At 43.6% G+C, this 15868-nt stretch overlaps 1 protein-coding gene across 1 annotated transcript; it reads right to left on the bottom strand.

The window, feature by feature from the left end:
• Window positions 1–411: 411 nt before the first annotated feature.
• Window positions 412–15160, bottom strand: LOC126234647 (uncharacterized). The gene is made up of 4 exons (XM_049943379.1): window positions 14872–15160; window positions 14624–14801; window positions 13531–13911; window positions 412–1084 (listed from the first exon to the last, which is right to left on the bottom strand). The coding sequence occupies exons 1-3, from the start codon at window positions 15083–15085 to the stop codon at window positions 13554–13556; spliced, it is 750 nt and encodes a 249-aa protein (XP_049799336.1). The 5' UTR covers window positions 15086–15160; the 3' UTR covers window positions 412–1084; window positions 13531–13553.
• Between the last annotated feature and the right edge of the window lie 708 nt (window positions 15161–15868).

Genomic DNA, 15868 nt, shown 5'->3' with positions numbered 1-15868 from the left:
AGACACACAAACAAACACAAACATACACACAAAATTCAAGCTTTCGCAACAAACTGTTGCCTCATCAGGAAAGAGGGAAGGAGAGGGAAAGACGAAAGGATGCGGGTTTTAAGGGAGAGGGTAAGGAGTCATTCCAATCCCGGGAGAGGAAAGACTTACCTTAGGGGGAAAAAAGGACGGGTATACACTCGCACACACACACATATCCATCCACACATATACAGACACAAGCTTGTGTGCGACTGTATACCCGTCCTTTTTTCCCCCTAAGGTAAGTCTTTCCGCTCTCGGGATTGGAATGACTCCTTACCCTCTCCCTTAAAACCCGCATCCTTTCGTCTTTCCCTCTCCTTCCCTCTTTCCTGATGAGGCAACAGTTTGTTGCGAAAGCTTGAATTTTGTGTGTATGTTTGTGTTTGTTTGTGTGTCTGTCGACCTGCCAGCACTTTCATTTGGTAAGTCACATCACCTTTGTTTTTAGATATACTACATAATGATTAATATTTAACACTATTATTTATTTATTAGTATTCTTATCCTTCATTACATTATTTGCAATGACAGTCATTCTTCAGTATTTCATTTACAAAGCAAAAGTTGTAGTATATATAGTCAGTGTTTACCCACAATGAACACTCCTGTACAACAAAATACAAATTACCCCATGCAAGTATACTTCTAATTATTAATCAATGCAATAAAAAAGTCCTGCTCCACTTGACAGCGAGTTATTCACAGCACCTGACTTGTATGAAATTCTCTCACTGTTCTAGTTGCAGAACATTTTCAGCAGAAACTTAGCAGTAAGCCACAAAATGATTATATAAAAGGCACACTTCACTTTCAGTAGTCATCTTCCATCTAAATTTCTACTGAAATATGATGCACATAGAATGCGGAGCAATTTTATACAGTAAATTTGTCAATTATTACACATTTCATCAATGTAATTTGTAATTACAAATTAATTACTAGACTTTGGAACAGTGGGAAAAACTGCCTCATACTTCTTCCTAAAGGAGTGTGCCAATGAAAGATAAATGGGATCCACTTCTTAGATCTTAGTTAATTTGTTTCTTGTAATCTGTGAACAAATACATAACTTAGATTTTCATGCGGTGACAACAAAAAGTGACTAAGTAAGTATATATGATCACTATCTATTAGTATGTAACATCTAGTAACCCAGGTGGTTCCAGACATTAGAATTTCCCCAAATGAAAGTGCCATCAACATTTGAGACTTCTATTCTTAGGACCTGCGAAGGAAAACGCAGTTGTTTCCAAAATACTTCACAACATATTGGACAACAACTGAAATGGGAGAATTCCCCATAACCACAGGGTACGAAGTATGTTATCAATAGCTTTATAGACACTACTTCTGCAGGGCAAACATCTAGTTCCACCGCAAATCGATTTTCTTTTTCCTTCTGGTATTTTGTACTCAGTACATTCAGTACTCAGATGATCAAATCTTGCAACTGGCCTAACTATTCACATGGATCAAAACAAATAAATATCTTACTCAGACCGAGTGATCTAGAAACTAAATTGCCAAGGTGCCACTTCTCCCACTATGCAGATGTACCATTTTCATGCTACCCATGAATATAAAAAAATACCAATTTGGTTATCACATGAGGTGGATTTTTCATTCAAGGTTTGAACCATAAATGTCTTGATCAGCAGATAAATGTTTTTGCTTGGTCCAATGGCTATGAAAAATCAATAATAATGCCAAACAATATTTTTCTAACAAGGGAAACTCCCCAGCACACCCCCTTCAGATATAGTGGTAAGAGGGCTCAAAGGACAGCCCATCACAAACTGAACACAGCTCAAGCGTGAAAACAGGAAGATGGTGTACTGGACTGTGAAGAAAAAGCAAAATAGAAACAGCGAACGGCCTAAGAACAAGAAGTGTAATATGGAGCAGCCAGTAAGAAAAGTGGCGTCGTGTTAAGTGGTTAGGGTGTTTTGGACTGCCTGGCTGACATGCCATGTTCAAACCTTCTTTGTGCCAATACTCTCTCTACCTCCTCCCCCCCCCCCCCCCCGCCCTGTTCACTTTATTCAAATTTGTGTGTGTGTCATCATGGTGTAACGCTCGTTCGCAGCAGAGATGCGTAAAGTAGGAACCTATAGTGACAGTTGATTCTGTACTATTGCTCTATTAACAGATTTCAAATCTAAACTGAAAACGTTTGATGACAAGGCAACAAAACAACTGAATCCTGTACCAGATGTCTGATGGGTCATATACAGCAATAGTGACAGTACATTTTTGAAGTTCTGTTTCATTTTGGAAGCACTGACTCTTGAGTTCCTGTGTTTTAACTTAGTTCACACCTGTTTATTTGTTTTCATTTCTGTGAGTTGTGTATGTGATACCTTGAATGCTCATTATTCATCACATTTACTTGTGACAGTAACGTATTCTTACCACATGGCTCATATTCTATAATCAACGTATAGCACGACAACTGCCAAGAATACAGAAAGAACAAACATTTCAACGACCAGATGAACAGTTTATAAAGTTGTGGAAAAAAGGTGAAATGAGAGAATTTTGAACACGGCCCACTCGCTTTGCAGCCCAACACCATGACTACTTTATTGCACTTCTTGTTCTTGGACCGTTCTGTTTCTATTTTCACAGTTCAGTACACCTTTCTATTTTCGTGCTTGATCTGTATTCAGTTTTTGACTGGCTATCCATTGGGCCACCTTATCACTAAATCTTAGGGTGTGCGATGGGAGAGTTTCCCTCGTAAGTTAACTAATACTCACTAAACTTGGCAATGCCAATGGCCTTACTGCAGTGGTAACACCGGTTCCTGTCAGATCACCAAAGTTAAGTGCTGTTGGGCTGGGCTAGCATTTGGATGGGTGACCATCTGGTCTACTGAGCATTGTTGACAAGTGAGGTGCACTCAGCCCTTGTGCGGCAAACTGAGAAGCTACTTGATTGAGAAGTAGTGGCTCCGGTCTCTTAAACTGACATACATCTGGGAGAGCAGTGTGCTGACCACATGTCCCCCCATATCCACATCCAGTGATGCCTGTGGGCTGAGGATGACACGGCGGCCGGTCGGTACCGTTTGGCCTTCCAAGGCCTGTTCGGACAGCATTTAGTTTTGAACTTGGAAATAAAACTTCAATGTGTAATCAAGAACTAATATTGAAATGAAAATCATTAAACCAAATAGGAAGTTCTATAAATGATAAACATCCTGCTAGGAATCAACATGTATTTTATTTACAATGTAGGAAAAGATAGATGGCTACTTACTGTACAGATGACACATTAACTCGCAGACAGGCACAATTTAAAGACTCTTACACGCAAGCTTTTGGCCACAGCCCTCATCCGAAAAAGAAAGAGAAACACATATCAGTCATTCACACAAAGAAGCACACCTCAGGTACACATGACAGCAAACTCCAGCTGCTTGGATCAGAACAGACTCTGGTCTGAGCTGCCAGAGTTGGTGGTTGTGTATGCGTGAGATGTGCTTGCTTCTCTGAATGAATGGTGTGTTTTCCCCTTTCTTTTTCTGACGAAGCCTGTGCCTGAAAGCTTATGTGTAAGTGTCTTAATTGTGCCAGTCAGCAACTGAATGTATGATCTTTACAGTTAGCAGCAAACTATATTTTCCCACGCTGTTGGTATTCCAATCTGGAATTTCTGTTGGATGTATTTTATTTGTTATTCTTTTTAACTTATATTCAGGCAACATTTTCCAGAAGTGGACAATGGACATTAATCAAGACAATCAAATGAATTAATGCCACAATACTGATTTCACTATCATACTTCCTGAAAGCAAAGATTTCTAATCCCTAACAGATTATGGGCTCAAAACAGGTATCAATTTTAAAAAATTAATATGTACAAAGAGAGCAACAGGCTGGAAGTTCAAATCACCTGTACGCAATCAAAACCTACAATATAGTACACTATGGTACAGTCTAGTACATTACAACACCCAAACCGAACTTTAAGGCCACACTCTTTCTTACCAAGTTGTCTACACTTACATCCACAACAACTGAGCAACTAGATCTGCTAACTTCTTACAACTTTTTTTTAATCTTATGTCCATCGATAATATCGCAGTCTTCTTATCTACATAATACCCAGCATACCACTGCAAAGTGCAGCATCATATATTACAGTTTCTTTCCATTCCAATCATATTTGTAGTGTGAGAATAATGACTGCTTAAATGCCCCTGTGCATGCTGAAATTAGATTAACTTTCTCTTCATGGCAGGGGGCTGAAGACTATCTCTAGATTCTTCACCCAAGTTCTTGAACTTTTGTAAGTGAACTTTCATGGAATAATTTATCTACAAGTGTCTGCCAATACAGATTTTTCAAAATTTCCCTTATGCTTTCCCACGAGTCAAATGAACCTGTGACCATTTGGGCAGCCCTTCTTTGTACACATTCAGCATTGCTGGTTGATCTATTTGGCAATTTTTCCTTCAGGTGAAGCCACAGTTATATAAAACTCACAGAAAGATATAAATGCCATCTGACTGTATGATATGCTTTATAACATGATCTAGAATTCAGCCTTAGGCCATTTTCAAATATTACAAATGTCAAAAATCATCTGACTTGGGTGGAACACAAGTTAACATTAAGATATATATATTTGGCACAATTAAAATACAGAAAAGTCAGATGTTGCTGTTAATATTGCCGGCCACATTATTAACATGAACAACAAGCATGCCTAAAATTACTCCTATTTCTCTCGGTGACTCTCCGTCTGAGATAACATGCTGGGCCCTGCCTACCAGTAAAGCCCCAATCCACTCACAAAGTTAGATTGATATCCCACATGATTGTACTTTCAGCAGTAAGTGCATGTCTTATACTGTGCCAAATGCTTTTCGGAAGCCAAGAAAACCTGCACCTATACAACTGCCTTGGTCAACGACTTTCAGGGTGTTACATGAGAAAAGCGAAGGTAGAGTTTCATATGATTGGTGTTTTTTGAATACATGCTGGTTAACAAACAGGTGGTCATTCTATAGAGGTACCTCATTATGTTCAAATTGATAATGTGTTCTAAGATTCTACAAAATGTACATGCCAATTGAACTATAGTCTCTTGGATCACTTTTGTTAGCCTTCTTGTACATGGGTTGGACTGGTGCTTTTTTTCCAACCATTGGCCACAGGTTTTTCATCACAGGATCTATGCCATATTATGGTTGAAATGGGAGCTAATTAAGCTGCAAATTTTGTATAGAATCTGATAGGGCTCCCACTGGGTCCTGGGCCCTGTTTAATTTTAGTGATTTTAGATGTTTCTCAATGCCAAGACACACACACACACACACACACACACACACACACACACACAGAAATGAAATATTGTGTGTTGTTATTGGCTGGGAGAACCCATCTGGGGTAGTTTGGCCACTGGGTGAAAGTCTTTCTAATTAATGCAACTTTGGTGACTTGCACCTTGATCACGATGATGAGATGAAAATATCAGGATAGCATAGACACCCAGTCTCTGAATGAAGCAATCTCGAACCTGGCTAGGAATTAAACATGGGACCCTGCTATCTATAGGCAGTGATGCTAAGCATTAGATCATGAGCTTTGCAAGGACAGGGACGGAAGGACAGGGGCGGAAGGACAGGGGCGGACACACGTGTGTTTTCATGTTTTGAGGGAGGGAGATATATATATATATATTTCACAGTACTGTGATTTATATAATTAATTTTGGTGGGTTAGAGGAAGCTGAATAGTCCATTACATGCCTCGCATGGTTTTACTCTTTAACAATTCATGGTTTACAATACATCAATGTTTTGGACAATGTAACTTCAGGCCAGCTCACTCAAACATGTCATCAAGACTGTGAAATTATGCGAATAAAACAGAAACTTATGTACTGTCAGACCTGTTATATGAAATATACAGTTGTACAGTGTAACAAGTCGCAATAACTTCAAACGTTGCAAATGTGGTCACATGTCAAGGCTTCGGTAGCTCAGTTGGTAGAGTACTTGCCCGCGAAAGGCAAAGGTCCCGAGTTCGAGTCTCGGTCCGGCACACAGTTTTAATCTGCCAGGAAGTTTCATATCAGTGCACACTCCACTGTAGAGTGAAAATTTCATTCTAGAAACAACCCCCAGGCTGCGGCTAAGCCATGTCTCCGCAGTATCCTGAGTCCGGCACCCGAAGATGAAGTTGCAGGGCAGCCAAAGAAGGACATAGCGAAAAATATGGGCCATGTCAACCGGGCACCGCACTGACGCTGAGGTGGGTCTTCATGGTGCAGGAGGTAGCCGTAGGTCAGTCAAGCATGACCAATACGAAGCCGGCAGAGAACTACGGAGTCCCTGCGAGAGGCCCTCATCTAGGACTTACACATTCGCGGTCCCCTAAATGGCTCACAGTTTGTTGTGCGTACTGAGATTTCGCCATTCTGTCTCCCAAAGCTGAAAAACCTTGCGGCGTAATAACGAACGCAGGTCAGTTGCAGGGATGCCCATCTCCAGAAGTGGTTTCCGTGTAGCCTGTTTGGCCATCTTGTCAGCAAGTTCATTTCCTGGGATTCTGACATGACCAGGGGTCCAGACGAACACCACTGAACAACTGGACCGTTCCAGGGCATAGATGGACTCATGGATGGATGTTACCAAAGGATGACAAGGGTAGCACTGGTCGACAGTTTTCAGGCTGCTCAAGGAGTCAGTACATAAATGAGAAGACTCCCCAGGGCATGAATGAAGATACTGAAGTGCACAAGAATGGCCACCAGCTCTGCAGTGAATACACTGCAGCCATCAGGTAAGGAATGCTGTTCAGTATGGGTGCCATGCACGTAGGGAAAACCAATGCGACCATCAGCCATCACGCTGTCGCTGTAAACCACTTCAGAGCCCCAGAATACGTCAAGAATTGAGAGGAAGTGACAGCAGAGAGCCGCAGGGTTAATGGAGTCCTTAAGGCCATGTGGAAGGTCCAGAAGAAGCTGCGGCCAAGGCGTACACTATGGAGGCGTATGTGAACGGACCACAAGTAAAGGTAGTAAAGGGAAGGACTCCAGTTCAGAGAGAAGGGACCACACAGAAACCACAATCGTTAGCCCCGACCTGGGCCACTGAGGCGGGAGATTGACTGCTGTGGGCAGGAAAAGGAGACAGTAATTCAGATGCTCAGGCGAATGTGTGCTGTGTAACTGGCGAGCAGTTGCGCATGTCTGATCTGCAACGGAGGGACACCAGTCTCCACCAGTACGCTGGTCACCGGACTCGCCCTAAAAGCTCCTGTCGCTTATCGAACCCCACAGTGGTGCACAAGGTTGAGTAAATGCAATGCTGAAGGCGCTGCCGAACCATAACCACACTCCCATAGTCAATTCGGGATTGGACAAGGGCTCTGCAGCAGTGTAGAGCGATCTGCACCCCACATGGTGTTGCCCAGGCAACGGAGGGCATTGAGGTGCTGACAGCACTTCTGCTTAAGCTGGCGAAGATGAGGGAGCCAAGTCAATCGAGCATCAAAAACCAGCCCTAGGAATCGATATGTCTCCACAACAGCGAGTGGATCATCATTAAGGTAATGTGCTGGTTCCGGATGAACAGTACGACGCCAACAGAAGTGCATGAACGCAACTTTGCAGCTGAAAACTGGAAGCCGTGGGCTAGAGCCCATGACTGTGCCTTGTGGATGGCTCCCTGTAGGCACCGCTCAGCAACAACAGTACTGGAGCAGAAGTATGAAATGCAGAAGTCGTCTACATACAGAGAAGGTGAGACAGAGGGTTCGACAACTGCTGCTAGACCGTTAATGTCCATTAAAAATAAAGTGACACTTAATACAGAGCCCTGCAGGACTCCGTTCTCCTAGATATGGATGGAACTATGGGAGGCACCAACTTGGAAATGGAAAGCACAGAGTGACAGGAAGTCTTGGATAAAAATCAGGAGCTGGCCCCGGAGACCCCACTAATACAATGTGGCGAGCATATGATTTCGCCAGGTCGTGTCGTATGCTTTACGTAAGTCAAAAAAGACGGCAACCAGGTGTTGCCGACTGGAAAGGGCTGTTCGGATGGCAGACTTGAGGGACACAAGATTATCAGTGGTAGGGTGACCCTGGCGGAAGCCACCCTGACATGATGCCAGCAGGCCACGTGACTCCAGGACCCAACCCATGTGCTGACATACTATATGTTCCAGCAGCTTACAGAGAATATTGGTGAGGCTGATAGTTATCCACATCACATGGGTTTTTACCGGGTTTGAGCACCGGAATGATGGTGCTCTCCCGTCATTGCGATGGAAAGACACCATCGCATCAGATCCGGTTGAAGATAATGAGGAGATGTTGCTTGCAGTCAAATAAGAGGTGTTTAATCATCTGACTGTGGATCCGTTATGGCCCAGGAGCTGTGTCGGGGCAATGTGCAAGGGCACTGAGGAGCTCCCACTGTGTAAATGGGGCATTATAGGATTCGCTGTGGCGTGTAGTGAACGAGAGGATTTTCCTTCCAGCCGCCGTTTGAGTGCAAAAGGCTGGGGGATAACTCTCCGATGCAGAGGCTCGAGCATAGTGCTCGGCAATCGTGTCGCGTCAGTAGATAGCATGCCATTTATGTTAACACCGGGAACTCCTGTTGGGGTCTAGTACCCAAAAACACGTTTGATCTTTGCCCAGACTTGAGAATGTGATGTATGGCACCCAATCAATGGTTGAGACATATCTCCCCCAACACTCATTTGATAACGTAGCGACCACAGGCACAGAGCCATTTAAAGGCTATGAGTTGCTCCAGGGAAGGGTGCCGCTTATGCCGCTGTAGAGCTCGCCGATGCTCCTTAATTGCTTCAGCAACTTGCAGCTACCACCAAGGGACTGCCTTACGCCTTGGGCACCCTAAGAGCAAGGGATCGCATTTTCTGTCACGGAAACAATTGTTGTAGTCACCTGCTCAACCATCACGACGATGTTACCGTATAGGGGAGATTCAACGGTGACAGCAGAGGTGAAAGTTTCCCAGTCCGCCTTGTTTAAAGCCCATCTGGGTAGGTGTCCTTGGACCTGACGCTGGGGCAGTGACAGGAAGATGGAGAAGTGGTCGCTACCACGTAGGTCATCATGTGCTCTCCAGTGGATAAATGGGAGAAGTCCTGGGCTGCAAACTGATAAATCAATGGCCCAGTAACTACCATGAGCCACACTGAAATGTGTGGCAGCCCCAGTATTTAAGAGGCAGAGGTTGAACTGAGACAGTAAAGTTTCGACATCTCTGCCACAGCCAGTAAGCATGGTACCACCCCACACGGGGTTATCGGCATTAAATCTCCCGTAAGCAGGAAAGGTTTAGGGAGTTGATCAATCAGTGCAGCTAATACATTCAGGGGTACTGCACCATCTGGAGGAAGATATACACTGCAGACAGTTATTTCCCGCGTCGCCCTTATTCTGACAGCCACAGCTTCAAAAGGGGCTTGGAGGAGCACATGTTCACTACAGACTGAGTTTAGGACATGAATGCAAACTCCACCTGACACACTATTATAGTCGCCACTGTTCCTGAAATATCCCTTACAGCTGCGGAGGGCAGGGGTCCGCATTGCCGGGAACCAGGTTTCCTGGATGGCAATGCAGAAAGCAGGTGTAAAGCTTAACAGTTGCTGTAGCTCAGGCAGGTGGTGGAAAAAACCGCCACCATTCCACTAGAGGATGACATGTGAGACTGGTAAGGCATGGAACATTCAATTGGGCAGTTAATGCCTCAGAGTCACCTACTGCCACTGTCTGATTGCTTGAGCAGTCTATATCCATTGTGTCTGAGGGTTTGGTGAGATCTAGGTACTCAGCAGGTGCCAAAATCTCCACCCCATCCTCAGAGCTTGTAGGTAGTGGTGGTGTGGGTGCCAATGCAATTTCCTTGGTCTTAGGGGTTTTCTTTTTGAATTTCTCTCACTGCTCCTTGGGTTTCCCTGGCTGGTAGGACTTCACTGGCTCAGTCTCCAGGACTGAGGATGTGCGTGAAGCCCTACAACCAGCTGCTTTTGGGCTATTCAGCCATTGGCGGGTGTCGTCTTTCCCACTAGCAGAAACCTGGGAAGGGAGTGACCCACGGGACCCCTTCCTAGTGAGAGAAGCCGAATAAGACTTACGCTTCTCCGGCTTAGAAGTGGGGACGAACGTCCCTGATGGTGGGGGAGGGGGGGGGGCACGTTGCTCTTGAAGTAGGTGGTGCAGGAGGAAAAGGGAGGGAAGTGCTCCCCACCATCAAGGGGCAGGTGTAGTCTTCCAGCTCTGAGAGGTGACTTGGGTTGATGGAGCTGATGGTGACAGAATTGTTGTAGCGGCGGCGTAAGACGATGTCATATGCACAGGATGCAGATGTTCAAATTTTCTCTTAGTCTCAGTGTAGGTCAATCGGTCCAGGGTCTTTTACTCCAATATTTTCCTTTCTTCCTGGAGAATCCTGCAGTCTGACAAGCAAGGCAAATGGTGATCTCCGCAGTTGACACAGATGGGAGGTGGGGCACGCAGAGTATTGGGGTGTGATGGGCTTCCGCAATCTTGGCATGTGACACTGGAAATACAGTGGGGAGACATATGGCGGAACTTCCAGCACTTAAAGCACCGGATCGGGGGAGGGATATAGGGCTTTACATCACAGCGGTAGACCGTCACCTTGACCTTCTCAGGCAATGTATCACCCTCCAAGGCCAAGATTAAGGCACCAGTCGCAACCTGATTATCCCACAGACCCTGGTGGACACGCCGGATGAAATGTACACCTCACTGCTCTAAATTGGCGCGCAGCTCATTGTCGAACTGCAACAGAAGGTCCCTGTGAAATATGATATCCTGGACCAAATTTAAGCTCTTATGGGGCATGATGGTTACAGAAACAACCCCCAGTTTGTCACAAGCGACTAACTCCCATGACTGGACAGAGGATGCTGTTTTGATCAAGACTGACCCAGATCTCATTTTGGACAAGCCCTCCACCTCCTCAAACTTGTCCACTAAATGCTCAACAAAAAACTGAGGCTTCATCTTCATGAAAGACTCCCCATAAGCTCTCAAACATACAAGGTACTGGGCTGGGTAAGATCCGTTGCCATCTTCACCCTGACGTTCCTCCCATGGTGCAGCCAGGGAGGGAAACGATTTGGGGTCGTACTTCTGTGGACTGAATTGAGCTCATGATCGCTTAGAGACTGCTGGTGTTTCACCACCAGCAAGAGATGATGGACTACACTTCATCGCATGGCATCTGCCCTGATGCCACCCACTCCGACCACGGGCCCTCCCCACAGGCGCCACCCAGCCGCAGTAAAGGCCACCTGGCAGGATGGCCATTGCCGGGAGTCCTTATGCCCCAGGGGGATGGGCATCTACCCCTTGGCATACGTGGGGAGTAAACGGCGCAGGCATCAACAGAGTGATCCCTGTGTGGTCAGGGGGCTACAATCAACAGGGTACATGGGCCCCACCACAATGGACTGGCTACCGTGCTGGATATCAAGTGCAAAGAAGTTCATGGTCGTTGTCGATGCAGAAGGCAACACTACATAGTGCATGGTGGAAAACACACCCAGGAAGGTGGTCCTCAGCCAAGAGATGGAGAATGTGCAGAACTGCAATGCGATGATGAGAAAGTGGGCTAAAGATCTCAATGCACGATGGACACAATGCACTATGTAAGGCACCTTTCCCTAATTGGCACACTCTTCGGGAAAATTTTGAAGAATGGAAGTCAAACCCTACAAGCGACCATCACATAAAGGCCAAAATGCATGAGTCTCCTTTTAGTCGCCTCTTACGACAGGCAGGAATACCTCTGGCCTATTCTAATGCCCGGACCACAGGGGGAGGTTTGTATATTATGCGAGAAGCAAAATACAACTCTGAGTGATTCAGGGAGGATGCTTCCAATTTTCCAGCACTATGATAGGAACATCTGGAGATTTTTGATGATACATGGTGCCAAAGAGAAGCTCTTTCAAAGCAAGTTTATAGGTGTGGGTGGAGAATTAGGGGCATGTGTGGCAAGAACTGTCCAACAAAACCATCGAACACATCATATTCTAGTCCCATCACAGGCATATCCTACCCCATAAGAAGCAGCACTAGCCATGAAAGCAATCATGACATATACCAATTCTGCTCTAATCTTTGCACATCCTTTTACGTGGACATGGCAATGAATCAGTTGTCTACCTCGAGAAATGGCATTGGCCATAACATGGCCTACGAGCATAGCTCACTACCTATAGGCAGAAAACCTTGCTTAGTACAACAAACTCGACTCTACAGACACAGTTCTCTCTCCTCGGTTCTCTGTCTTCAACCCCCACTCCCCCCATTCAAACATACTCCTGCACCACACAAAACTACCCCCTTCCTACACAAGATAGAGCCACGCGGAACGTGGGGGGGGGGGGGGGGGGGGGGGCGCGCGCGCGCACCCATCCTCTGAAAGCTGAGAGTCATTTTCAATGTTGTTTATGTGTCAATTGATCATTCAGCTACAGAGTGAGTGGCAACCTCTACTCAGAACTTTATTTGTTTTCTACACATGACTGCCCCATATCATAGTAATTCATTATTTCTCTCTTTCTGTACAGTGTGTAGAGCTGCCGAAGCCAAGGAGCTGGCTAGTTCGTGTGTCATGGACATAATTGGTTCATGTAATTACCATTGTTAAGGATCTCCAGTCTATTAATGACAATATATTTGGAACAGTATCCTTCAGGAAGCAAACTTAAAAGGCCAATCTCTTTAGAAATTGATGACATAGATATTTTGCATGCAAGCCTTACAAAAGACTAATAAAACCGATGAAAACTTTTTATAATAACCTACATCACCTAAATGGCTCCTGTCACACTTAACAAAACTGTTGACATCAAAAATCAAGGATTGGGTGGAGTGATCTAGAAGATGCTTAAAGAAGTGTTTTACAGTTAACATTATTTTGTTGTGGGTGAATGCCAACTTCATAACTGCCAACACAAAACCAGTATCCTCATTAGATTCTAACAGGATGTTACCACATTTCTCACTGTGTAAGCATTACTTTCATAAACTATCTTACTTGCCATAGAAAAAAATCAACATTAAGGGAAAATAAAAATAACTGCAACTAACAACCTTCTCTGTAGCTACGGAGATGATTTAAACACACAAGTTATTAGCAAATGACCAACGGGGTCTTCTCAGGACACTAATTTGACATAATTACTGAAGAAGTAAATGACAGTACATCTGTTATTAGCTGTGTGAAGTTGACTACCTAATGATCCACTTGTGAAAATAAAAATCATGAACAGAAGTCAAGGAACTGCACACACAAACTAAGTTGATACTTGGCACGGTGGCTGATGGGAACAACCATATATGGGAAATGTCTTTACGGTCACCCCTATTTGCATGATATGTCAACTTAGTTTAGGCAAACATATTGCTCAATAAATTACAAAAAAATTCAAGTCCCTACACTTTAAGAGTAACCACTTACTTTAAAAAAATGGGTGGCACTTTTTATGATCCACTATTGAACAGGTTCTTGAGGAAGTCAGTTCTAGTTTGCAAATCTCCTACATAATTATTGTTATTCTTGCCACCAGGAATGCCATCATTAGAAGACGTTTTGCGTTTATTCACTTGAATTTCACTGTCAGTTTTCCGCTGATGATAATCTATGTCTTGTTTGCCGAGTGTATCATTCATCACTTTTAAACCAGTAACACCTTTGTGTCTACGAAGTTTTTCACTCCTGTCAATATTCTGAGAGAAGTAATTAGCTTCTCGTTTTGCCTGGGATATTTCTGCTCTCAAACGTTGTTTACGGACAGCTCTTTCATAAGCTAATCTTTCACTGAGATGAACCCATTTGAACCTGCAAAAAAAAATTATCTAAATATAGATGCAACATGTATATTTTATTGGTGGCAATACATTTAGTACTTGCACTGTTCTCCATATAGCTGTGATGGAAAACAGTTCTCTGATGTACATCAGGTCTTGAATACAAATTTGAAACCACAATGGTGGCAAAATGCAACTTCTATGAAATCTGTCACATGGGATTGAATGGTTAAGGACTTGTTTCAGTTCTGCATGAATCATTAAAACAGTAACCTCCCTACTTATCACCAAAATTTACGTGCTACATCACAAGATAAAACGGTTACTTTCTAAAAATAATACTAAAGCAGTCTAGGCGAACAACAATATCTGTATTACAACAAGTGACTGCAGACTTTCTACGAAGTCATTATGTCAAATTTCGTTTGCATGTTTGCAAAATTAGTACAGCACGTCATTGTGAGTGTATTTTTGCAATGTGAAGCAGTAAGTACGTTCTGTGATACACGCAGTTTGTTTATACAAAACATGGCAAAATGTGCAACGACACTTTCTGGTCGGGTTTATTTTTATTCGAGCTCCAATCCTTCGCACATCAAGATAGTATAGTAGGGTGTTGGGACTAAGAAGTTTGCAAGTACAATATATTTGTATGTATTTACACTTACAGACATTTAGTACGTCGTACTTCGATTTAAGCCATAAAAGTCACTAGGTAGATAACAAGACAAAACATAAATTACCTTGGCAGATATTTTATGCACCAAATATGGTCATAAAATTTGCTTTTCTTTCTTCCGCCTATCTGCCTGTTGTTTAAGGTCTGCGCAACGAATTTGGCCACTTTTTTTCTTTTGAATTCAACCCAGCCTTCTGTGAAATGTTTGGCTGGCTTTCTCTTTTTGTTGCCGACTTCCCTACCTGAAAAGGACAAACCCTAATCTAGAGTTCGAATATTACAGAAAGGTATGTATATTGTGCTGTGTATCACCTGTATCTGCTGGTTGTAAATAAACTCTTCCTAACTCGCCAAACTGCCCAAAAATCTCTCTCACTTTGGTGACGTTCATATACGGTGGAATTGTCGATAAATATATTATTCCACGTTTCGCCTTGCTGGTTTCCCTTTGCACTTGCTGTTTGTCTGTACTTAAACTTTCATCGTCGACAACCGATCCATCACTTACGCTGCCTGAGAAAGACATCGTTGTTATATCAACTTCTTTCGTAGTTAAGTACGATACATAAACACTACACACAACAACTGTACCACGTGCTATCCAAAGTTATTGTACGGATAAGATAGAGCTGAGATGGAATAATCAAAGTCTTACTACATAGATTAGGGTCGATACTGTGAGCGAACGGATGCCGAAATAGCGCTCAACAGACACAAGAACTTCAAGCCAATCGGAGACATAAATCGCTCCATATTTCAGGAATATTTCTTAATGCTGTAGGGGTGCTGCTGACGGCGTGTACCGTATGTAAGACGTAGGCAACCTTTCTACACTCTCTTTCGTATTTTGATTCTCTAAGGTAGCACCATAGTGAGACATAAAGGGAACGTTTCCCCCACATTATAAGGTAAAATAAATTAAAAATAAGTGCAGCATTTCTGTAAAACTCCGAAGCCAAGTGACTGGCTTGTTCCAAATCTAGCATTATATTTCCAAATCCCTTCCATCTCCTCGTTTATCAAATTGACATATGTAAATTATGGCAAGCAAAATCAGATGATCTTCTGAGGATTGTGAGACCATATGTTAGTTTACGCCTGGTCAGTAAGTGCAGTACACAACACTGTGAGCAGGGGTTGTGGTACATTTATCATTTGTAGGCTGTTTTGAGTTGTGTAAAGTATTATTCATGAGCAGCCATTCGGCGGAGAAATTGAGTTAGAGCCAGAGGGATTATGATAATGTTATTAGCAGTAGCCAGGCCAGTCACATGGCTGCTATAAACATCTGGACACATAGCCAAGACTG

The sequence above is a fragment of the Schistocerca nitens genome, chromosome 2 (genome assembly GCF_023898315.1).
Source record: "Schistocerca nitens isolate TAMUIC-IGC-003100 chromosome 2, iqSchNite1.1, whole genome shotgun sequence".
Taxonomy (NCBI): domain Eukaryota; kingdom Metazoa; phylum Arthropoda; class Insecta; order Orthoptera; family Acrididae; genus Schistocerca; species Schistocerca nitens.
Note: the sequence above shows the minus strand (reverse complement) of the source record. Positions and strands in the feature narration are given on the sequence as shown.

Bases quoted from the DNA above. Each gene is read 5' to 3' on its own strand.
- LOC126234647 (XM_049943379.1), bottom strand. From the start codon at position 15,085: ATGTCTTTCTCAGGCAGCGTAAGTGATGGATCGGTTGTCGACGATGAA. The intron at 14,802-14,871 runs GTGATACACAGC...TGTCCTTTTCAG, and splicing joins TTTACAACCAGCAGATACAG to GTAGGGAAGTCGGCAACAAA. The intron at 13,912-14,623 runs GTAATTTATGTT...TTTTTTTTGCAG, and splicing joins TGCATAAAATATCTGCCAAG to GTTCAAATGGGTTCATCTCA.